Raw genomic sequence first — 23,987 nt, forward strand, 5'->3', positions numbered from 1 at the left:
CAGCTCCTTTTGACAGTAAATGATCATTTTTAAAAGCTTTTCATATGCCGTGCCGTCGTGTCTGTTTTCTGTTTGATGAGTGTGGGATTTCACATTAACTAATAGCATAATTCACATCTGAAGGGGCATTTTGAAATCTCAGGCGTAAGTGGTTGATCTATCTATTTCTCCCGGCGGTTATGTCCTTCCTGTTCGTACCTATTTTGCTAATTTTAGATACACGGGTACATGTTGGTTATATGTTTTTGTTCTGTTGCTGCTTTGCCAGAAGTACTGTTTTGTCAGAAAATAGAATTGGTAACTCTGGCTTTCTTGTAGTTCATGTTAGCTTTTTCTATGTTTTCCATACTTTTTGTTCCACAGGTGTCCTGTGGCTCTTTGAAGAAAATATAGTGTTGAATCTTTTCTTTTAAATCCAATTTGAGACTTTCTTTTAATTTGAGAGTTTAGCCCAGGGTTTTGGAGCAGGCCAAACTGGAGTGGAAAGAGGGCCCCCCTGAGTCAGCCGAGACCCTCCACTCCAACCCCTCTGCCCACCGTGCCAGCCCCTCCCCATTGGATGCAGCCCCTGGCCAGCTCCTGTGTCAGGATGGTCAGTGGCCATGCTCGGGCTCTGGGGGCCTGAGAGGGGAGGAGCCAATGCCTAGAGGCCCGTGTTTCCATTGCTATCCCCAGTGATAGGCCAGCCTGGGCCAAGCTGAACTCTGTTTCTCCAATTCTAAAAGCCCCGCATTGGAACCCCCAAAGCTTCAGTCTGAGGGTGGGGCTGCTGCCTGCAGTCAAGGCCTTTGCCTCCAGCTTCCAGGGGCTCAGCCCATACCTGCACAGGTGGTGGAGCGTTGGCTGTACAGAGGCTACTCTGAGGGCTGTCCCGAGATATCTCAGTCCTCATGCCCCCCCACCCCTAGGTAGAGCAGACCCCACCCTTCTTTTTTATTGATTTATTTATTGGCCACGCTGTGCAGCTCTCGGGATCCTAGTTCCCTGACCAGGGGTCGAACCTGGGCCTTTGGCAGTGAAAGGACAAAGTTCCAACCACTGGACTGCCAGGGCATTCCCTGTCCCCATTTGACGCGAGGAAATCGAGGCCCAGGGGTAGATGTGGGAGAACCAAGACCCAGAGCGCACTCAGGCTGTCTGTCACAACAGAAACAAAGCCAGCAGTATTTAAATGCCAATGTGCTTACGTGTATGGAACACGTCCAGCAAGCATGGGGCTCGATGTGGGGCAGGGGGCACATGGAGGAGGGACTCAGCCCTGCCCTCCATAGAAAGGACAGAGAAGCAGACAGTTAAGGGTGATCATGTGAGGGGAGGACGGTGGGCAGCATGACCCCCAGCACAGACCACAAGGAAGGGCAGAGGTTGGAGGGGGCACGACCGCTGGTCACTGGGGTGGAGTCGGGTGGAGAGATGTGTCCGATGACAAGGGCCTCTGGAAGTGGGCTGATGCTGATGGTGCTGTCTGCTTTTGTCTCAGGAGCTGGGAAGAGGCTAAAGCTATGGTGAGAGCTGAGGGTGGGGGCAGTGGAAAGGGCACTCATTGTGACTGGGAAACCACAGAGTCCAGCTCTTTGTAAATTATTATTATTATTATTTATTTGGCTGTGCCAGGTCTTAGTCGCAGCACTCAGGATCTTTGATCTTCCTTGCGGCATGTGGCATCTTTAGGTAGCGGCACGTGGGATGTAGCTCCCTGACCAAGAATTGAGCCTGGGCCTCCTACACTGGGGGCGTGGAGTCTTAGCCAATGGACCCCCAGGGAAGTCCTGAACCCAGCTCTGGAAGGGAGCATGGGCCCACTCCCCTAATTTACAGATGGGGAAACTGAGTCCCAGAGGGGCAGGACTTGCCCAATGACATGCTGCTGAGTGGTCAGGAGCGGGACCAGAAGTCAGCAGGTAACAGGTGAACACTTGCTGCACTTGGCTCAGCGGGGCGGCCTGCCTTTCCTCGGGCCCCTGGGAGACGGGGTTGCTGTGTTCCTTGTCTCTGCCTCCCCATCTGGGTCCCAGCTGCAGGTCCTGGTACCCTCCACAAGAGCTGTTGAGACCACATCCCAAGCTGCCCATCCCAAACCCAGTGTGTCTCAGTGACTCGCTGCCCCAGTGACACACACCCCACAGCCAGACAGAACCACCTCTTCTGTTCTTCCATTATTTCATCCGTGTAGACGCAATGGTGCTGCCAGGCGTTTAAACAACCACACCCACCCATCTGTACATATGTGGGGTCACATATATACTCTGCACCAGCGTGTATCCTTATGGCATCTTGCAAAGGTCCTAGCATGATGTTTCGCTCTTCATGGGGTCTTTTTAGCACTTGGTGTGCGCGCACCATAATCGGTAGAGCGGTTCTCTTATTTGGACATCTAGGGAGTTTCTCAGTGGCTGGTTTTGTCATTGAAAGCAACACTGCCATGGCTATCACTGTAATCTTGTTTCTGTGACCAAAGATCATGTCCCCAAGACTCAATTCCAGCTATAAGGAGTGGTATTACTTAAAGACATTTTAATCTTTGCAAACCCAATGGATGAAGGGCTTTCTCATTTCAGTTGGTGGGCAGCATGGTCTACCATTTCTTGGCCCCAGGTCCAGGAGGATGCAGCTACAGTTCACACCCGTGTGGTGTACATTTGTTTCCCCAAGGTCGGTTCCCCAATTCCCATCACACCGCAACATGAGTGCACACTGGGAGCAGCCCAGTTAAGAGCCCAGCAGCTCTGTTAAGACTCTCAGATCACTGCTCCCCTTCCTCCGTCCACAACTCACCCTGTGGTGGAGACCAGCGAGGCTGGGAGGGCTCCGGTTGATTTGCACCTTCTCAGCCATAACAGGAACTGGAGTGAGTTTGTGTCCCCTGGCCCCTCCCTCCTTCCTGAAAATCTCACACAGAATCCTTTAGGCTGCAGAAATCCTCAGCGATGCCAGAAAAGGTGTCAGGCAAACCTCCCTGCCTCGACTCTGAACTGGCTGAGAAATAGACACTGGAGTTGGAAAGGGGAGAAGAGAAGTCCTTTATTTCTGGCAAGGCTTGACTGGGGTCAGAGTTCAGCTCCCAGCCCCCCAGTTGACCACTGCCCCAAGGCAAGTCCATCCTTCAGAGCAGTCTCTTTTGCCATGCAAAGGCCAGGGTAGCCGTGGGACAGAGAAGTTTCCTTCCCAGTGGTTCCAAGGTGCCAGGAGCAGCCAGAAGGGTGGGAGGCAGGCAAGGAGGGCTTCCTGGAGGAGGCTGTGGGAGCCTGATTGCTGTGGGGAGCTGCCTGTGTGTTCGTTCTGGGTGGATGGTCGGCCCAGAGCTCTGCTGGACAGAGGGAGGCCTGGGGTCCTGCCGGGCTCACTGGTACTGGTTGGGGATGGACATGGTGTTACAGCGGCTGTGGGACATGTCCTCATAGATCACGAACACTGGGCTCTTATCCTTCGCACAGCAGAGTTTCTGGATCTGAAAGAAAGCCTGCTGTCTCCCACTGGGGCAGCTCACTCAGGAGCACCCTCTGTCTTCATGGCATTTCCCCTCAGGAAGTTTTTATAATAGATTTGGGGGCCTGCATGAAGCCGTTACAGGAGGGTCCTCAGCCAGCCCCTCGGTTCTCCAGCGCTGCCCAGGCCTGTGTGAGGTGGGCAGAGGCAGGGCCCCGGGGGCAGCGGTGGGGAGGTGGAAGGTGGAATTGACCTTGCACCCTGGCCCTGGACAGGGAAGGGGGCCTGGCTCTCTGGAGATGCAGAGCTGGAGGTGCTGGGCGAATGTGGGGGTGAAAGCTGAAGGACCAGGGGTGAGTTGACCACCTCCTGGCCCCCGTTTCTGTTGGCCCCTCCTCTCCCACCTCCAGCACACGATTGCACGTGGTTTTCACATGCTCACAGGCCTCACTCATGCACGCATGCACACATATGTACATGCGTGCACACTTTCACAGTCACATGCAGCATGCCCATGTTCTCTGAAAGGATCTCTCTGGAACCCTCTGTGAAAAGTATTAGTCACTCAGTCGTGTCCACCTCTTTGCAACCACAGGGGCTATAGCCCACCAGGCTCCACTGTTCATGTGGATTCTCCAGGCAAGAATACTGGAGTGAGTAGCCATTCCCTTCTCTGGGGGATCTTCCTGATCCAGGGCTCAAACTCGGGTCTGCTGCACTGCAGGCAGATTCTTTACCCTCTGAGCCACCCTGAACCTTGCTAATCCCCCTTAAATAGCTGACCAGGACCTGTGTTCCTGGCACCATGATCATCCCTGCAGGTGGTTCCAGTTCTTGGGCTTCCTCTCATCTTGGGCCTCACCATCCAAACCCTCTAAGCTCCCAGGGCCCCTGACAGAAGGAGTGAGTGGGTGCTGGGGTTTCCCATGTGGCCAGATCCCCGAGGCTTACCCACTCTCCTTCCCGTCATGCTCTCTGAGAGGAGTGGGCTTCTAGGGACACTGGTGACACCCAAGGGTCCATACTGACCTGTGTTCTTTTCAGCACACACACTGCTCCCAGTCCCAGCCCGATGAGGAAGAAGCCCACAGCCAGGGCCGTGGGGAGGGCAAAGTGTATTGGCCAAGACTCCTGGCACGTGTTCGCTGCCTGGGGCAGTTGGTCTGGGAAGAAGGAACGGAGAGAGGCATTCGGCAGGTGAGGGAGTCCCTGGGAACCTCTGTGGTTCAGGGCAGGGTGGGGCTTTGGAGTGTGTATGGGGGGTGGGGGGGAATCCAGGAGGCTTCCTAGAGGAGTTGGGCTCATGTTGGAAGGAGTAACTCAAGCAAACTTAGAGGGAAGGTTCCCAGACAGGGGCAGATGGAGCCCAGGCTGGCGAGTGGCAGGTGGAGAGGTCCCAGGACTGGCATACTCCCTACCTGTCACCATGACCAAGGTGCCGGGACCAGAGATCTTATCATCCACGATGGCCACGCAGGTGTAGCCACCGCTGTCGGCCAACTGCAGGTGGTACAAGCTGATGGTCAGGTTGCTTTGCAGCCCTGAGTAGGCAATGCGGCCCTGGAACCACGGGTCCACGGTGGGCTCCAACCCATCTTCATAGTAAATCACATCTCTGTTGCTCGGCCACGTTTTTTTCAGGTAGATGCCATGCAGTGTCCCCAGGGTGGAGCAGGTGATGTTGACGGAGTCCCCCTCTAAAGCGATCGTTTTGCGGGGGGACTGCCACACCTCTGCAAGGAGGACCTGCCACCATCACCACTGGCCTGGCCAGAAGGGCAGGGACCCATCTCTGTGCAGGGGATGGTGACAGGGCAGTGGTGCCCAGGGACAGTCCACTGTTGACATGTCACCAAGGATGAAGCAACTTTTGGAAGCCTTGGAGCAAGCGACACATGATGCCAGCACCCTGGGCTGTCCTCAAGTTCCAGGGGGATCCCAGAGGGCCAGGCCACCTGTGACCTCTCCCCACCCCGAGGGTCAGGGGAAGTCGGAGGTGGGGCCTCTTCCTTCCAAAGCACTCAGACCTCCAACCACTCTTCCCGGTTCTACAGCTTCTCCCCCTCTTAAATGGCAGTTCCCGCAAGAGCCAGGGGCACTGTCTTCTCTCCCTGTTTCTTTTAACACTAACTGCCTCAGTTTCCCCACCATTTCCAGGCACTTGAAGCCAGTGGCTCCATGAGGTGGGCACATCTGGCTTGTCCCTGAGACACCCCAAAATTTCCCTCATCTGCCCAGTGGGGCCCAGCAGGGCCAGCTTCCAGGTGCAAACATAATCCAAACATCAACTTTTCCAGAAACTAAATTCTGCAGCTCTTTTTTGGGGGGAGGGGGCACAAGAATTGTGCCCGCCAATTCCCCATCCCACTTTATGGAACTAAGGGCTCTTTCTCACTGCAGAACTTTGCACAAAAGGCAAGCAGAAGGACGATGTTTTCTCAAGACAAAGACAGCCTTGATGGTTGTAGGAGAAAATTCAGATAAAGAGAAAGAAGAGTTTCAACCACAGAGACTCTGTACCCAAACATCAGCCACATCTCAACGCCCATGGTTTTGGGTCCAAGTGTCCAAGGCTGGACCTGACCCCCAGCAGGGACTGCCAGGGCCCCAAGGGAAGGTCTCCCTCAAAGTTACCAGAGATCACCCCCCTTCCCCGGAAAGACAGTCTGAGGTGGGGAGGGGAGGGCTGCAACGCGGCTGAGTGGAAGCGCTAAGCCTGCTGGGGGGGTGTGGTGGGGGATGGGGTAATGGAGAGTCGGGAAGCCTTACCTCCAGTGGCCTGGAGCAAGGGGAACAGCAGGAGCCCCAGGAGCCCAACCATGCTCACTGCAGGAGGAAGAGCAGGGGCCCCTCTCACTGGGCTGTCACAGTTCTTCCTGTCTGTAGCGCCCAACTGAATGCCACCACCAGCTCCCAGGTGCCACGTTCAGGCGCGGTGGGAGCAAGATGGAGCAGGAGGTAGGCGGGGGGCTGCACACAGTGACGGGCGGTTGAGCCCTCCAGGAAGGCTTGCTGGAGGTGGTACCATGAGCGAGGGGATGTGCTGTAGGCGAGGCTGGGAGGGGCAGTGCTCCTCCCCAACTCTTAAGTCTGAGCACTCACATGTAGATCCGTGATCCTGCCCTCTGCCCCGGTTGCACACCAGGGAGAGGAGAAAGGAGGGCAAGAATGGGCAGGGGCAGGACCAGGAGAAAGACAAGGGGGTCCCCAGGTGGGGATGGGGGTCAGCTTCCAGATGTCCTGGTCTTCTGGTTCACTTTCTCCTGGGACCTGATTTATGTCCAGAAACTTGGAGTATCAAGTCAGTCACCACTGCAGCCTGGGGGAAAGGCCCGGGGCATGTGCCCAGGTTGTGGCTGCCCGAGTGGCTCACAATTCTCTTTCCTGCGGGTGCAAGGGCTGGAGACCGCCCAGCTGGGCTACATCCAGTATGTTGGTGCACCAGGGTCCTGGTGAGCAGCCCTCAGGGCAGAGGGAGACCCATGCCTGGACCCTGACCCCGAGGGCTCAGAGGTGCTTGAAGAGGAGACAGACTCTGGGCAACCAGGAAGAGGAAGACATTTCTCTGTCCTGGCAGCCTTGGGCTAGAGGGCTAAGTTTCCAGTGTTGGCCCAAAGCTACATGTGTGTGTGCCGGGTGTGTGCACATGGCTCACGCATGGCCAGAAAGCCCTAAGAGATTTCCTCCCTGGAGACCCCCTCCTCTGACTGGACGCTTCTGTGCTGATGGTTTGGGGTCCTGGGTGGGGTCTGGGGTGGGGGCAGATTAGGTTTGCTGGGTGACTGCCCCTAGCAGGGGCTGTCCACCTATCTACAGACACTTCTTGCGTGAGGGGGTATCTATTTCAGGGGCAGAATCTTGCCAAAAGCCCAGAGGATCCTAGCAAAATTGTTGCCAGGAAGCAATAAAAGCATCTGACTTGTCAAACACACCCCATTCGAACCTGTCCTGCCTTTGTTCATCACCAGCACTCCCTGGGCGCCCATGTGTGCCAGCGCCAGTGCCAAGGGCAGAGGGTGAGACGAACGAGAGCCCCGGGGACTGGAGACGACTCCAGGGAAGGACGAGCAGACCTGCGGCAGGACACACAGCACCTGTTGGGAGAGGGGTGCCGAACCTCAGGAGCCACAGGAGTAAACGGCTGAGGAGGTGAGAGAGGGTCAGGTGGCACATCTGGGAACAGGGTTCCAAGCAGAGGCATCAGCACACGTATGGTCCCCAAGGCCAGAGAATGCCTGGGGTTTCTGAGCGCCTGCAAGAGGGCCAGTGTGGCTGAGGACGAGCAAGGGGGGCCTGGGGGGAAAGGTCTCTAGGGCACTGCAAGGACTCAGAGCTAAACTTCCTTTAGAGAAATCCTTGAACGTACAGATAAGCAACAAGTCAAAAATTAAAATTAGTCAAAGACCCAGACACAGTATTTCTTTCTAGGTTTCCTGCCTTGGGTGTGCAGGGGCTGAATGACTTAAAGTGAGCCCATCCTACCGTAATAGCAATATTAAAATGACCTTTGAATGACTTTCATAGCATCAACACCTTTGGTTTGTTTTAGGCCAAATGGAACAGATTTCCACGGCCCCCAAAGCATGGCGGTCCCACGTGCCGTGCCCACTGTGTCTGAGGGGCCTGGCCCAGGGGGTGGAACAAACCCAGCATCTCTGGCATGAACCTTTCTTTAACCTGGGAGATGCAAATACAGTCAGTTCTAGACCTGGACTCTGGGTGCCAGTGAAGTTGTTCTGGGATTGTTACCCTCCTGTGAGAATACAGTCGCCAGGCACCGTGCATTGATCCAATCTGAGATTCTTCATGGTGAGTAAGCACTCCCAGATATCTGGCCTTCTGCATGTATCTGGACTTCTTTGTTTTTTTAATACTTATTTATTTGGCTGTGTCGGGTCTCATGGGCTCTCTAGTTGTGGCATGTAGGCTTAGCTGCCCCACAGCGCTTGGGATCTTAATTCCCTCACCAGGGATCGAACCCATGTCCCCTGCGTTGCAAGGCGAATTCTTAACCACTGGACCACCAGGGAAGCCCTCGTTGGGCTTTTCAGCTTGTAAGACTCACAGCAGCTTCTTTCAGATTTTTATTTTCTTCACTTAAAGATGTATTTCTCAGCTCATTCAATGATATGCTAGTCGGTTTAGTGTATTCATCTTGAAGATTAGCAATGTGGATGTTTGCTTTGCCAAGCGCTGAATGTAGTACTTCTAGAAAAACCTTCTTTTATCACTTTATATGTATCTTTTTTTTTTTTTTTTGCATTTTCACACAGAAACTTTAATTTTTCACAGATAACTGAGAGTAAGCAGGAGATGCCTATATATGTGATTAAGATACATAGACAAAATAGAAGTTACAGTTCAAGCTAAGTTTTTACAGTCCTAGAAGAAAATTTTCTGTACTATATATGATTCTTTTAGCTCTTTTCAGTAGTTATTACAGTTTTACTTTTAGAGCCCAGTTGTCCTCCAAGTCTCAAGTTTTGGGATTCTGTGGCTGTCCTCCTATTTCATCAGCCATGAAGAGACAGGCATGCAGCAAGTGCCTTCTAGTCCAATTTTATGTAGCCCATTATGCTAATATATGTGTTTTCCAACTGCCTGAATAAGAGGTCTCTTCCTCTGTCCATCCACAGGACTGTTTCTGTAGCATAAAATACTAGCAATCAGTAACGTTCTATACTTTTGGCATAAAAATCAAATACTGCTCCAAAACTAGGCCTGGCTATCTAATTTAAGCCTATGCAACTTGAATTTACTTTCTTGAACTCTTCCATATTAGTTGAAATGAGCACTAAGTACAAATCCAGCAAAGCAAACCCTTAAATACATCAACTTTTTTTTTTTGTACAACTTCATCATGTCTCTAAAAAAATGTTTATAGATTCAAAAGAATGCCATAATTTAGATGTAGTGTTTTCACACACAAGAGACTATTTTCTACTCTAACATGAGTTAGAATACACTCAATGAACCACCAAACCAGCTCTATCTTTTTATTTATTTATTTATTTTAATTGGAGGCTAATAACTTTACAATATTGTATTGGTTTTGTCATACATCAACATGAATCTGCCACGGGTGTACACGTGTTCTCCATCCTGAACCCCCCTCCCACCTCCCTCCCCATACCATCCCTCTGGGTCATCCCAGCAGCTCTATCTTTAAAGGAACTTCTCTATGCTGAAAAGAAAAGGCCACAACGAGAAACAAGAAAAGGATGAAATGGGAGGGCTCACCGGTAAAAGCAAACATACAGTAAAAGTAGGAAATCATCCACACACACACACATGATATCAAAACCAGTAATCATGAGAGGAGGAGAGGATGCATGCAGGATATTTGAAATGCATTGGAAAGGAAGAGATCAGCAACTTAAAGCAATCATACACGTGTATGTAGACTGCTGTATCAGAGTCTCATGGTTACGGCAAACCAAAAATCTATTAATATCATAGATATACACACACAAAAGAAAAAGCAATTCAAGCGCAGGACTAAAGATAGTCATCCAATCGTAAGAGAACAAAAGAGAAAAGGAAGAAAAAAAAAAACCTACCGCCACCCACCCCCCCCCAAAAAAAACAATGGATACACTCACAGGAGTTATAAAATTTTTTTTTGTAAAGACATCTGACATATACAGTTTGGGGTACTGTTTGATATACATTTGGGAACAGGAAGGGGCAGCATGTGGGGCAGGTGACAGAGAGGTCTGAGGGAGACCAGGGAGGTTGGACACAGATTCCACCAGCAGCCATCTGTCCAGCCTCCCATCCACAGCGGCTGCTCTACCCTTTGGGGGTGGTGGAGGAGGCTTCATGCATCATTTCAGGCCACTGATATCCTCATTTTGGTTCCACAGGTGCTTCCTGGAGGGTCCCTCAAACTGGTTCTTATTCATGGTCCAAAGAAAAGAGGGTCCAAGAGGGTCTTATTCATGGTCCAAAGACATGATCGGCCGAGGACCCCATACTGGGGCATCTCCCAGGTGACCGCAGCGTGGCACTCCTGCCCAGAGGAGGAGCCTAGGCATGGGTGGGGTGGAGGACGGGGGAGGGTCCTGTTAGGTCAAGTGCTTTGGAACTTGAGATTTTTGTACTTTGGACCCCAGGACCTACTAAGGACCCCTCCTTGGCATGTGTGTTAGGGAGAGGCCAGGATGTTGCCAAGCTTCTAGTCCTCGGCCTGGTCTTCCCACAGCAATTCCGCTCTGCATAGTGTGGTGCACTGGGTACTCCGGGTTCAGAGCCTCCTTACCTGGGGAGAGAGGAGGGAGGGAGGGAGATGAAAGCCACGTGCAGACACCACTCTGTCTGCAGGTGCATCTGCAGACACATCCACCGTCCACACATCTTAGGTCTCCTGGAAGGAGCACGAAGCCTGCATGCCATCCTCCAGGGGGTCCTAGGGACGGTGTGGAATCAGTGGCCTGTCTGCGGTGGGGCATCTGCGTTCTGGGACTGGGACTGCATTTGCTGGCTGGGGTCCTCCGGGGAAGGGGCACTGCTCACTCTCTCTCACTAGTCTTGGTGGGTACATGGACATGGGGCAGAGTGTTTATGCCAGGTCTGAGATGACCCCACGCGAGATCCCCTCCCCAGCCCACTGCCCAGGCACAGTGGCCCATACCTGCTGGAGCCTGGAGAGTGGGTAACCACGCCTTCGTCGCCAGGCCAGCGCGCAGATCAGCAGGATGGAGAGGACGACCAGGGTGAGGATGGGGAGGATCACCGGGATCTGGCTCTTGTCCTCGGGATCAGTCTGGAGACTGCGCAGCGTTATGCACGGGTCTGTGGGGGTGGGGCCAGGCCCTGCCTCCTTTGTTCAATTGTGCAGGAGCCCCCACCACCTTGGGGGCACCCTCGAGGGGGACATTGCCTGTGGTTGGGAAGCCCATGGGTGGGAGAGTGGCAGAGGAATGGGTGCATGGGATGGGCAGGGCTCCAGGCACAGAGGGTGAAGGTGTCTGCAGAGGGAAGACCTGAGGGGGCTTTCTGGGGGCTCCCTTCCTGTAGCCCAGGATGAAGATAGGAACACCTACCTGTGGGAGGTGTGAGAGGCGGGTAATGCAGGTCTGCTAAAGAGACACAGGACATGTTGGTGGGGGCCTGCCCTGAAGCAGCCCCTCCGCCCCAGGTGTCAGATGAGCCCTGGATACAGGAGTTCATAAAGGCCTCACTGGGTCCCCCGCCCAGGGCCTGGCTAGGCTGAGGGGTGCCTTCTCAGCCCCTCCCACTGTTCCTGGTCCGGGGCAAAGCTGGACCCCTGCTTCCTGTCCCCAGCGCTCAAGGTGACTGACTGCGTATGAACACGCGAAGCGGGGGGAGGGAGCGACGGTGACTTGGGGAGTTTGCAGCAAAGCAAGGGGTGGGTGTGGGGGGATAGGCGGTGTTTAGGGAGGGAGGTGCCAGCTCCCTGAGCACATGGGGACAATGAGCAGGCACACGTGCCGGGGCTGCCCTGAGAAGCTCAGAGAGGGCACAGCTGTGGCGTGGGTGGGGCAGGGTGGACGTCCTCTTCAGGCCTCATCTCCGTGGTTCTGGGCACCTCAGGTGGGCTGGAATCACTCCTCCCCAGTTGCTCCCCCGCCCCCAGCCAAACAGAACAGCTGTTGGGGTCAAACCCCCGCTCCCCGCTCCGCTGACCTGAGACGTTCAGGGTGGTGGTTTCGACATTTCTCTGGCGCCCCTGCAGACTCCACTTGTACTGCCCCGCCTGGGTGTCCTGGGCTTCTTCAGTCACCAGATGGGCCTCGCCCTCCCAAATCCACAGCTCCCATCCATCCTGGCAGAAGTCTCCTGGGGGCTTTACACTGCAGATGAGCTTCCAGGGTGCTGTGTGGTTCGCTTTCAGGGAGATGTTGATGTGGGAGAAGGCATTGGAGATGCTGCAGCTCATCGTGGCTGGCTTGCCCCTCAACACAGAAACCACGCCCTTGGTGCAGTTGGGGTTGTCCCAGGCTGTGTGCGGGGAAAGTCACACCTGTGGGTCATGGCTAGACCTCAGGACATCCACTGGCTGTCCTTCCTGGGGTCACTGGCACGACCTGGAGCCTGGGCCCCTCCTGGCCTGATCTAGGTCTCTCCTCCCACACCCATCTTGCCCCTGCTGGGGTCCCCCTGGCAGAGTTGGGACCATGAGACTTACTTCCACTCTGAGCACTCCTGAAGGCGGCCAACAACAAGAGGACCCAGAATATCCTGGGAGCGAGGAGAGTGGATGCTGACGTCAGCATGGCCAGCAGGATGTGGATGAGTTTTAAGGGGTCCCTCGTCCTCCTTACTGGTTTTGGGGACACTCCCTGGAGGAAGGAAAGCTGATGATTCAGAGTTCCCTTAGGCTCCTTGGGAAGCCAGTGAAAGGGGCTGCACCCTGGCCAGGGTGGGCGAGGGTCCCCAAGCTCCTCCCTGACCCAACTGTGTCATGACCCTTCTCGACACCTTTATAATGTCTGCAGTGGGACCACTGTCAGACAGATGAGAAACAGATGAGACAGGAAACAAGTCCCTGGGACACAAGTGCATTTATATTGCTGGGGTTATCTTGAATTTTATATAAAACATGCAAACTCCCTGAGCCATGTGTCCTGTGGAGACGGTCGTGACACACAGCATCTCGTGTGGCCACTTGACCCTGACACCAGCCTAAGACCACCTTGGATGCTCCCTGCCCCTCTTCCACTCTTGCATTCTGAGGATTGGCATTTGCAGACATTTGGTCCACTCTCCAGATGTGCTTTTATCAACAAAAAGAGTCTTCCTGTGGAACTCGTGAGTTACAGTCCGGAAAGCTGAACTTTCACTTCCTCTGAAACAAATGATCATCTCAGGCTTTGGCATCCAGTAAAACTGACATTTGGGCTTCCCAGATGGCACAGTGGTAAAGAATCTGCCTGCCGATGCAGGAGACACAAGAGATGAGGGTTCAATCCCTGGGTCAGGGAGATCCTCTGGAGTAGAAAATGGCAACCAACTCCAGTAGCCTTTCCTGGGGAATTCCATGGACAGACTCAGACATGACTGAGTGACTAACACTTTCACTTTTCATAATGACATGTAGCTACCATTAGGTACTACACAGAGGATGAGATGGTTAGATAGTATCACCAACTCTATGGACATGAATTTGAGCAAACTCAGGAGATAGAGGAGGACAGAGGAGCCTGGTGGGTTACAATCCATGGAGTTACAAAGAATGGGATGTGACTTAGTGACTGAACAACAACAAAAAGTAGCTTCACTGCCGGAAAAATCCTCTGTTTTCCATCCATTCATCCATCCTTCCCCCAACTCCTGATAACCATTGATCTTTTTACCATTGCAGGAGTTTTGCCTTTTCCAGAATGCCATGGACTTGGTACTCTTTGGTTTTGAATTCAGTGTCTCTGATTTTCCTTTTCCACTTTGCGGGGTACTGGGTAGAAGGGCCAGGAGCAAAGGAAAGTGTGGATGTAATCCCTTCCAGGAGCTGAGGGCCATTGGTGACCAGCCCCAGTCCTGACTCCAGGAGACTCTGGGTCAAACAAGGAGAATGACATGGCGAGGGACAGTCTCAGCCCCCAGACCCCTGTGACCGGTGCTGCTGTCTCTGGCTTCCCTTGATTTTCTAAACTTGCTTCTCTTCCTAATTTACCGTAAGATGGACAGCCTTCTTTTCTCACATAAGTACAACATTTGTACTTGAGGAAGAAAGACGTCACCTGAGAGACACGTGTTCTGTGCACACAGATGTATGTGATTTTACATACGTGGAATCAGGTTAGACAGCCCACTACTGTCTTTCTCTTCTCGCACTCTGTACTGTATGTACAAGGGTGAATGCTGCTCTTTAGTTGCTAAGCCGTGTCTGACTCTTTGCAACCCCATGTTCTGGAGCCCACCAGGCTCTTCTGTCCATGGGATTTCCCTTGCAAGAATATTGGAGTGGGTTGCCATTTCCGTCTCTAGGGGATCTTCCCGACTCTGGGATCAAACTTGCCTTTCCCGCGTTGGCAGGCAGTTTCTTTACCACTGATCCATTAGGGAAGGGTGAAAGGTGGCCCCAAAACACATGTCCACCCAGAATCTGTGAAGGTGACCTTACTTGGAAATAGAGCCTTTGCAGCCATAAATAAAGAGGAAGTCGTATCAGGGCAGCATGGGTCCCAATCTAATATGACTGGCTTTCTTGTAAGAAGAGAGAAATTTGTCAGAAACAGACAAGGGAGAGGCCAGGAGCTGACAGAGGCACAGACTGGAGGGATGTGGCCACAAGCCAAGGGACGCCAGAGCTTCCAGAAGCTGGAAGAGACAATGAAGGATACTTCCCCGCAGCCATGCTGACAGCTTGATTTTGGACTTCCGGCTCCAAACTGGAGGAGGGCAAACTTTGCTTCTTTTGATCCCTTTTTTTGTGGTCCTCGGTCACGGCTGCCTCAGGACACTCACACTGGCCCCTCCCTCTTTGCCCAGACCTCAACTTTCCCCTCACTGGAATAATTAGGCACAAACCACAGACACTGGAGGGAGTGTTCTGGGGTCATGTTCTGTTTATTTCTCTGTGTCTGGTTCTCACTTTGTAGTGTGCTGCTGGTGAGGTCTGCCTCCCTGATCCTGAAAGCTTGACTTCAGTGGCTGCAAGGATTCCCTTTGTCTTAGCTCCTGAGCTGCCCTGTCCCCTGGGCTTCTAGCTCCGCCTCTTCCTGGTGACACCTGGTGCTGTGGAGGGCTGCACCCTTCAGATTTCCACATTGTCACTGCCTTTGCAAGCCCTTTGCTCCTCCTCCTGGGAGTGTCTGTCTTCTTCTTACAGGTTTATAAGACTTTCACCCCTTAAAGAAACAAACTGCCTTCCAGGAGAGGTATGTTTCCATCATCATTTCTCCCCAGATCGTCTTTGGAATAGGGACTCCACATGTTTATGTTGTCCTGTCTGTCTTTTCCTTCAAAGCTTCAGGGTTTTGTTTTAAAGTAGTTTTTGTTTGTTTGTGTAGAGAATCCTTTTTAAAAGGCTTTCCAGATGGTGGAATATCCATCATGGTCAAATTTTGTCTATTTTTATGCTCAAATCTTGAATATTCCTCAAGGTCTGTTTGCAAGCGGCATGTCACAGGTCTAATGTTGCTCCTTTCCAGGAGGACAAGTGGTGCCTGAGGCACTGAAGAGTGAAGCACCCTGTCGCCCTGGCCAAGGCGCCCCCACCACGTGGGGCCATTCAGGCCCTGCCAGCTGCAGGATACAGGCCACTATGCTGTCCATCATGCGTTTTCACCCCGGGAAGGCAGGTTCTCTCTATGGCTGTTTATCTTTCCTTGGGCATTCGTTTTTCACAAGAACATTAACACAGTTTTAATCATTTTTTTTTTGGAACCAAGAATTTGGTGATTGAGTGAAGAGAGACAGCTGCCCTGATCCTGCCCCAACCTGCTCAGCATAATGCAAGAGAGGCTGAGATTTCACATGTAGACACAACCCAGTATCTGCCTTTCAGCAATTGCCAGGATGGGGCATAAATAGCTCCTCACTATTACTTGCTGCTGAGAACCTCATGTGATGGAATGTTCTTGAAAGAGGTGTTGCAACTTCCTGTGCTGGGGCTTTTCCTGGCTCCTCAGATAAGATCTGCTCAATTCGTTTCCTGAGTATTTTTTATAAAATAATTTTTCTTAAATTGGAAGGTTCTCATACACAGAATGGTGCCCAGTGACCCATAGGGCCCAAAGGCATCCTTGCTGGTGGTCGACAGTGACTCCTGGCCTCCTAGCCAGAGCCCTCGGGGCTGCCTGAAGGGAGACCCTCTCCCAGGGATGTCCTCCCCTGAGCCTGCCTCAGCAGGCAGGAGATTGATCTTGTGTGCTCATCTCTGGCCACTGACCCATCCTGGAGGAAGTCTTGGGCAGGACCCCCAGCGTTTCCAGTCTCCTCAAGGTCTCTCCTCGGATCCCAGCCACTCTGCTTCTTCCACTGACCTCAGAACAGCCTTTGCCCCACTGCTCCCCATCGAAGGTGGGCCTGTGTGTCCTATCGATGGGGAGGCAGACCAAGTCTCCCCAGCCTGAAAATACGTTCCCAGGGAGGCCTGCCCACTGGCCCCAAGGCTGGAGCACGCAGGTGTCCTCAGGGTCACATGGAAGGCTAACCCCCCAGGGACCCAAAGGAAGAATGCCACCTAAGCCTGTGCTCTGAGAGCAGTGATCCCTCATGTGTGAGAGGGGGAGCCTCCTGCTGGTGACCTGGCATCATCACCGAATGCCCAGTGAGACCAGGAGACTTAGTGGGAAGGGCAGGTGTGTTCTCTCTCGGAGGGAGACAGTCTATAGTTTCCAGAAGGAAACTCGCCCCCTCAAAACCTTTCCTCATCACGTTTTCCTGACCATTGTCCAGCTTTCATCCTTTCCATAAATTTAGGAGTCGTGTTTCAAGTTCCTAGTGCACTTTCTGGGATGCTGAGTGAAAAGTGAAAGTGAAAATCACTCAGTCCTGTTTGACTGTTTGTGACCCCATGGACTGTAGTCCGCCAGGGTCCTCTGTCCATGGGATTTTCCAGGCAAGAATACTGGAGTAGGTTGCCCTTCCCTTCTCCAGGGGATTTTCCCAACCCAGAGATGGAACCTGAGTCTCCCGCCTTGGAGGCAGATTCTCTGAGCCACCAGGACGTTGATTGAAAGTAAACGAATGAGTGGGTTCATTCACAGTCCTGAACCACGCAGGGTCTCACTCCATGTGGAGCCAGGACAAGCTAGCCTGGCAAAGCCACCCCCTCTTCAGAAGCTTCCAGGATCCTACTACCACTCCCTGGGAGAACACCCTGTCACTGCACACAGCGCACACACACACACACACACACATACACACAGACACATGCACACACACAGACACACAGACACACACACACACACAGACACACAAACACACGCACACAGACACACACAGACACACACACTAACACACACACACACAGACACACACACAGACCCACACACACAGACACACACACAGAGACACACACACAGAAACACACACACAGACACACACACACAGACACACTCATACACAGACACACACACACAGACAGAGACATACACACATACACACACACAGTGCTGGGGGGAGGGCCCCTAGGGCTGCCCACATGCTTTGCCTACAATAGGTGCTCAATCCCTGCAGACCTGCTCAGAATTTCCTGCAGGGCCGATGCCACATGAAGGGTGTGGTCAGTCCCCTCCAATGAGCTCTGGGCAGGGGCCCGGCAGAGCTGAATGAGTCAAAGGTCAACCTTGGTCTGCACCTGGACCGGGTGACATGGAGAGGGGGTGACCTCAGCAAAACGGTGTTTTTGTAACACACGCTGACCTACCCGACTGGACTCTGGGAGGGAGCGTGTGTGTTGACAAGTAAAAGGAAAGCAAAAGGGACGAAGCAGGCTGAAGTCCAGAGGTCGGGTGGGAGGGCGGATGGTGTCTTCCAGCAGAGAGGGCATGGCCCCCTGGGAAAGGTGTGTGGGGTCCCATGAGCCTACTTCAGGCTCACCAAACCACCCTTTGCTCTCAATATCTCATATTTTGTCTACCTTCCAGGGAAACACCCTAGAGAGCCTGTCTTGCCAGCCTCCCTGCCCTGCCAGCCTCCCCACCCTAATCTCTGTGGTTTTCACAACACTACATATCCCTATGTCCTAAAAATTAGTTCTTCCCTGGTAGCTCACCTGGTAAAGAATTTGCCTTTAATGCAGGAGACCCAGGTTCGATTCCTGGGTTGGGAAGATCCCCTGGAGAAGGGATAGGCTACCCATTCCAGTATTCGTGGGCTCCTCTGGTGGCTCAGATGGTAAAGAATCTGCCTGTAATGCGGGAGACGTGAGTTTGACCCCTGGGTTGGAATGATCCCTTGGAGGAGGGCATGGCAACCCACTTCAGCAGCTTGCCTAGAGAATCCCATGGATCCAAGATCCTGGTGGGCTACAGTCCATGGGGTCACAAAGAGTCAGACATGACGGAGCAACTAACACTTTCACTTTTCACATACCCCTATGTCTTAAAAATTATTTTACATTGACTCATTTTTAAACATTAGTATCTGTTTTAGCTTCACCTTAAATACCAATTTGTGTTATTTATTTATTTATTTAGATGTGCTATTTATAGGCATGTTCTCACAGAAAATGAAAGGACCAGAAGACTATGAAAGCAGAAAGTGTCACAGACTTTCTACCACCACTTGGAGTCCTCCTGAGGGAGTATGGCCTGTGCACAGGTGAGCCCTGGCCATCTTCTGTCATGTTGTCCAAGGTTGCTGAAGGTGTGGGCTCCCAGACGGGCACTGGCTGGGACTCCCTGCCGCTCTTCCCGCTGCCCCCAAACCTCCAGTCTTCCCTGAGCCTTCCCCAGGCCATGGCGGGGCTCTGCCCTCACACACACGAGCCTCTTAGTCCAACTTCATGAGCTCCCTGAGGTTTTCCTCACCGGGAAAGCCCTTGGAGGGTTCCAGAATCTGGACAAGGAAATGCCAGGGTCCCTTCCCTCCAGGCTCTGCTCCCAAACTCCAACCACCATGGGCCTGGCTCCTCATCGTCAGACGATACAGCCTAGGAGCTGGGAAGAACTCCAGGTTGGGGCAGATCCTGGAAACCATCGACCAGTCTCAATTAAACCAAATCTGTACAATGGAGACACAGACTTTTCCACCTTATAGAGTGCAGAAGGGCTGTCTGCAAAGAGCTGGACTGGGGATAGAGGAGCTGGACTGGGGATGGGAGGAGCTCCCCGTGTCCTCAGGCACCTCTGCCGCCCTTATCAGTCTGGGGTTCCACTGCTGTCTTATTTTTAAATATAGGTATATTTTATGCAATATTTGCCACATATTTACATTTCAAAGTGATTCATTATCTGAAATTCAGATGGGTTTTTAAGTTTGGCATTTCCACTCCTCTGTCTGAGTTCCTCCTCTTGTCTCTGATGCTGCAAAGGACAGGAAAATGGGAGAGAGAGAGGCCAGGGAACAACAGGGGAAGAGAGGGGTGAGAAGGCAGAGGGTCGGGGGTGGTACAGGAAGACTGCATGCATGGGGCAAGACCTGGAGGGCCCTGAGGTTTCTGGAGTTGGGAAAAGTGAGGCAACAATTCACCATTCTCTCAGATCACTGTCACAGCTGCTGGTATCTCCGCGTATTAAGCCGGGGCACACAGCTGGGGTTTGTGCTGTCACTGGGGACCTGATCACATTTGGGAGTCAGCGGAACACCTTGGAAAGTGCATGCCGTTGCCAGCACTTTGTCCTGCCACAGGACCTTGGGGAAACTGAGGCAGCAGATATGTGGCTTGAGGCTTATCAGCTGACCAGGGGCACAGGGGTTCTCGGTCAGCAGGGATCTCCATTCCTGCAGCACCAGGAGAAGCTGGACCAGGTTTCCCACACAAAGGCTCAGTGGTAACGTGTATGTACCTGGATATTTACATGGGAGGGTGAGCACCCTGCTGTCCAGGCAGGCCTTTCACCAACAGTGTGGAGGGAGGCGACCAACCACCTTCAGGAGACACTGAAACGGAGCCCCAACCCTGGCTCAGAGGGAAGGGATGCCCCAGTCCGGGGAGCCTTTGCTGTGTCCTGTCCCTGCTGCTATGGCCAGGAGAGATCCCTACTGGGCAGTAATAAGTTCCTCCAGGCCTGGGGGCTGAGTCTGTAAACCCTTGCCGGCTCACAGCCTCAGTACAGGCCAGCCCATCAGCTGAGCTACTTCTCACTCTCTTTCACAAGGCACTTCCTCTGAGAATCCTCCCCCTCCTTGCACCTGCTGGTTGCACCCTCAGGGGGGCGGCGGGGTGGGGGGGGGAGGGGAGGGGAGAGGGAGTGGCCTGTACCTCCCCACCACCTTCATTATTTAGTCCCAGGGGATGAGGGCCTCCCAGGGGCTCTGGCTTCTCAGGCACTGGGAGTGGAAAGTGGTTTTCAAATGGCAGATCATTCACCAGTAGTGGGTGGTGAATTGAATTTAGAGATTGCTGCTGCAGCTTAACCAAAAATGAAAGGAGAGCGTAGAAAGAGGCAGTGGAGTGCCCCTCTCCCCCGACCTTAGGGGAAGTCTCAGAGGTTTCGTTCTGTTTTAATGAGTGTTTGTGAGTGAATGAGCTGAGTGTGCATGTGTGCCCCTTGTGAGTGCACACAAGTGTGTATGTGCATGAAAGTGAGCGTGTGGGCAAGTATGAGAGCCCCAGTGTTGGCTTGGATGTGAAAGTGTTTCGTCCCAGATGTGGTCTCGGGCAGCAGGGGCTCTGTGCGGATGGGTGGACGTCTAGGAGCTCGAGATGTCAACTCTCTGTCCTTCCACAGACGGGCAGAGCCAAGCCTGGGGCCGCCCTGCAGAGACGCAGTTCCCCACCAGGACTGCGAAGTCTTTGTCTTTTTCACTCCCTCAGCGGAGGCGCACAGCGCAGAGCCTGAGAGCTCAGCGCCCCATCTCCATCAACCCAGCCCCCATTTGAGTGCGCTGACTGGTCCGACACCAGGAGCCCCGGCAACCGCCCCTCAAGCTCTCACCTGCGCCCGGGTACCCCGCCTCCTCCACGCCTGCGTCTTCTGCACTCTGCCTGCCCAGCCGGTCCGCAGCTTCAGCCTGTCCGTGCGCTGGTTTGCGCGGCTGGACTAAACCCGAAAGATTCCAGGGCGGAGCCAAGCAAGGAGGAGGCGGGAAGGAGGATTCAGAATCCATGCACGTGAGGTCTGACACCCAGGTCCAACATTCAGGAAGGAAACATCAAGTTATGGGAAGTCACTCGAGTTTCAGGAACTGCCCTGAGTTCAGGGAAAAAGAGTTTCTTGATAGTGAATTTCTTATTATATTTTTATTAAACGCAGGGCATTAGATGATCATTCTAAAGAAAACGGTAGGTGGCAGTTTTCCAGAAGACGAAGTTCCTGGAGTTCTCCACTTTCAAGCTCCGTCTGAACAGATCCTCCTTTGGGGAGCTGGGTGTGTTCACCCCACTGCGTGGATCTGGGGACCTGCTAGTCCCCTGCTGTGTGCATCACCCCCACACACAGACACTGGGCAGAGCCCTGCCCATTGAGAATCCTCAGAGCCTGATTCCAGCTTTCAGAAATGCAAGTTGGGTCGACCTAGATAGAAGTCATGCTGGGGACACAGGCAGGGATAAAGAGCAAGAGTGAATAGAAGCAAGTGGTAAAGAGTTTAAACTATAAATTGTCCTTCATTAGCCCTTGAGCAGAAGGAGCCCCTCTTCCCGGCTCCCTCCCCACGGAGGGTCCTAGCAGGCTGGGTATAGAGACACTCTGTGGCCAAAACAGGTGTCCCTGGGGCATACCTGAGTGCCCTCATTCCCAGAGTGTGGAGTCCAATAGGTGCTGACCTCAGAGAAGTGCTGGAAGCCAGGAGTTTCCTTGCAGGGGTGTGTACGTCTCTCATGTAGAAATGGTTTCCGTGCTTATAAAAATCTCTAAGATAGATGTCTCTCTTTGAGACTCTGAAAGTGGGGAATAAGGGCAATGTGTGAGAGTCACAAGGGCGGGGAAGGACAGAGGTGTTTCGACTCTTTGTCCTTTGCTCGACTCCAGGCTCCGTTTTTTTCAAATTGCTGGAGGCAAGCGGCTGCTGTTGACTTGAACCCGGAGTCCTTGGTCCATGTCCAGCCTCGCTAGCTTCCGGGCTCTCGCCAGCAGCGCCCAGATTTCTTGCAGACCCGCCCGGAGGAAGGCTGCTGACGTCATCCCGCTGCCTAGCCTGCCTGCGTACACCCTCCCAGCTCCATCTTCCCTGTGGCAGAGGGCAGGTGCAGCCTCAGCTGCGGGCAGCATGTGTCCTGGGAGCTCACACCTGGGGCGGCAGAGTCATGAGCCAAGGGTGACCTGAGACAAAGGGGCACGCGCAGGCCTGGGCCTGGCTCTGTCCCCGCACCCCCGAGGAGAGAGGCTGGGAGAGAGACCCAGCAGGGATGCCGTGGCAGGGGTTGGGGGCAGGAGAAAGAGTTTGTTTCTGTTCATTGCAGGACGTTCCTCATCAGACCTGCACTTCCAATAAAGCCCCCTGGAAGGCAGGAGTGGGGTGGGAGCAGTGCGTCTGAAGGTCCTTCCACGGGGGAGCAGAAGCCTCGAAGGTGTATGGAGAAGGGAGACCCCACAGTTATCAGTGGTTTGGAGGTGGGGTGAGGAAGCCCAGAGGTCCGCAGTGCCAACTGAGCGCCATGTGGACTGTCCCCTTCCACTAAAACCTAAAGTGACCTGCTGGCAGGGTGTAGAGCGGAGTAAAGGGCAAAGAGGTATTTCTGGGCCACCAGGGGAGAGGCTGTGGACTCAGACTAGGCAAGTACTCGTCAAGTGGGCAGAGAGTTGCTGGTGTGGGTAATGCCCAGCTTTCATGTAAAATACACAAAATTTCCCTGAATTTTGTGGGTGGCAGAGGAATGGCCCAGACTGGACAGGACAGAACATTGCAGCTGCCCCACAGAAGGAGATCAAGGGCAAGAAGGGCCATTCTCCAGCTGGACTCAGGGACTGAACGTTGAGCAACAACTTGGTATCTGGAGCTGGGTTGAACAGGACAAAGTCCTGGCTGTACCAAAGGAGTAACCTTTGCCTGGTGGATAAATAAACCTCAGAGTCAGTTGTCCTTACAGGAAGGTGCACGAAAGTCAGTGTGAAATTCATCCTCCCCACAAAGAGGCACGGAGGCCTGGGTCCCTGGCCCCATCAGAAGGGCCTCACATATGATCCAGCCTGGGGACCAAATTGCCACACGTCGTGTTTGATGCTTGCCCACCATTCCCCTCTGTGCTGGAAGGAGGGTCTAGTCCCAAGGCCACCTTCCAAATCAGTCCTTGCTTCCCCTCACATCCAGCCTTGCCTAGGGTCTCTCAGCTCATGGGGGCTCCTGGGAAGTGGCTGTTGCAGCAGGAGGAGAGGAGAGTCCCACACACTGACGGGCCTTGAGCTTCGGCTGAGCACTTAGAGTCTTGTCCCTACAGAATGAGATCTCCTGGGACCTTGATGAAAATGGGTATCCTGATAAAGCATTTGAAAATGAAACTAGTTTATGTTGAAAGTAAAGCACTGCAGATGGTGATTGTGGCAATGAAATTAAAAGACACTTACTCCTTGGAAGGAAAGTTATTACCAACTTAGACAGCATATTAAAGAGCAGAGACATTGCCAACAAAGGTCCATCTAGTCAAGGCTATGGTTTTTCCAGTGGTCATGTATGGATGTGAGAGTTGGACCGTGAAGAAAGCTGAGCACAGAATTGATGCTTCTGAACTGTGGTGCTGGAGAAGACTCTTGAGAGTCCCTTGGTCTGCAAGGAGATCCAACCAGTCCATCCTTAAGGAGATCAGTCCTGGGTGTTCATTGGAAGGACGGATGTTGAAGCTGAAACTCCAATACTCTGGCCACCTGATGCAAAGAGCTGACTCATTTGAAAAGACCCTGATGCAGGAGGAGAAGGGGACCACAGAGGATGAGATGGTTGGATGGCATCACCGACTCGATGGACATGGGTTTGGGTGGACTCAGGGAGTTGGTGATGGACAGGGAGGCCTGGCATGCTGTGGTTCATGGGGTCGCAAAGAGTCGGAC

At 53.1% G+C, this 23,987-nt stretch overlaps 2 protein-coding genes across 8 annotated transcripts; both read right to left on the reverse strand.

The window, feature by feature from the left end:
* Positions 1-3,071: 3,071 nt before the first annotated feature.
* CD7 (CD7 molecule) lies at positions 3,072-6,253 on the reverse strand. The gene is made up of 4 exons (XM_055579842.1): positions 6,196-6,253; positions 4,845-5,159; positions 4,456-4,589; positions 3,072-3,448 (listed from the first exon to the last, which is right to left on the reverse strand). Exons 1-4 carry the CDS (start codon positions 6,245-6,247, stop codon positions 3,341-3,343), a joined length of 609 nt encoding a protein of 202 aa, XP_055435817.1. The 5' UTR covers positions 6,248-6,253; the 3' UTR covers positions 3,072-3,340.
* Positions 6,254-9,564: 3,311 nt separating this feature from the next.
* On the reverse strand, positions 9,565-21,101 carry SECTM1 (secreted and transmembrane 1). 7 transcript variants are annotated; one of them, XM_055575445.1, is made up of 6 exons: positions 20,940-21,101; positions 12,578-12,731; positions 12,076-12,390; positions 11,472-11,504; positions 11,060-11,241; positions 9,565-10,455 (listed from the first exon to the last, which is right to left on the reverse strand). In XM_055575445.1, exons 2-6 carry the CDS (start codon positions 12,663-12,665, stop codon positions 10,366-10,368), a joined length of 708 nt encoding a protein of 235 aa, XP_055431420.1. In that variant the 5' UTR covers positions 12,666-12,731; positions 20,940-21,101; the 3' UTR covers positions 9,565-10,365. The 7 variants fall into 7 exon arrangements, with proteins under 7 accessions (XP_055431420.1, XP_055431419.1, XP_055431423.1 ...); XM_055575444.1 differs by having other exon boundaries at positions 11,472-11,507; XM_055575448.1 differs by having other exon boundaries at positions 9,565-10,687; positions 11,472-11,507; positions 20,940-21,100.
* Between the last annotated feature and the right edge of the window lie 2,886 nt (positions 21,102-23,987).

Source organism: Bubalus kerabau, chromosome 4 (assembly GCF_029407905.1).
Source record: "Bubalus kerabau isolate K-KA32 ecotype Philippines breed swamp buffalo chromosome 4, PCC_UOA_SB_1v2, whole genome shotgun sequence".
In the NCBI taxonomy this organism is placed as follows: Eukaryota; Metazoa; Chordata; class Mammalia; order Artiodactyla; family Bovidae; genus Bubalus; species Bubalus kerabau.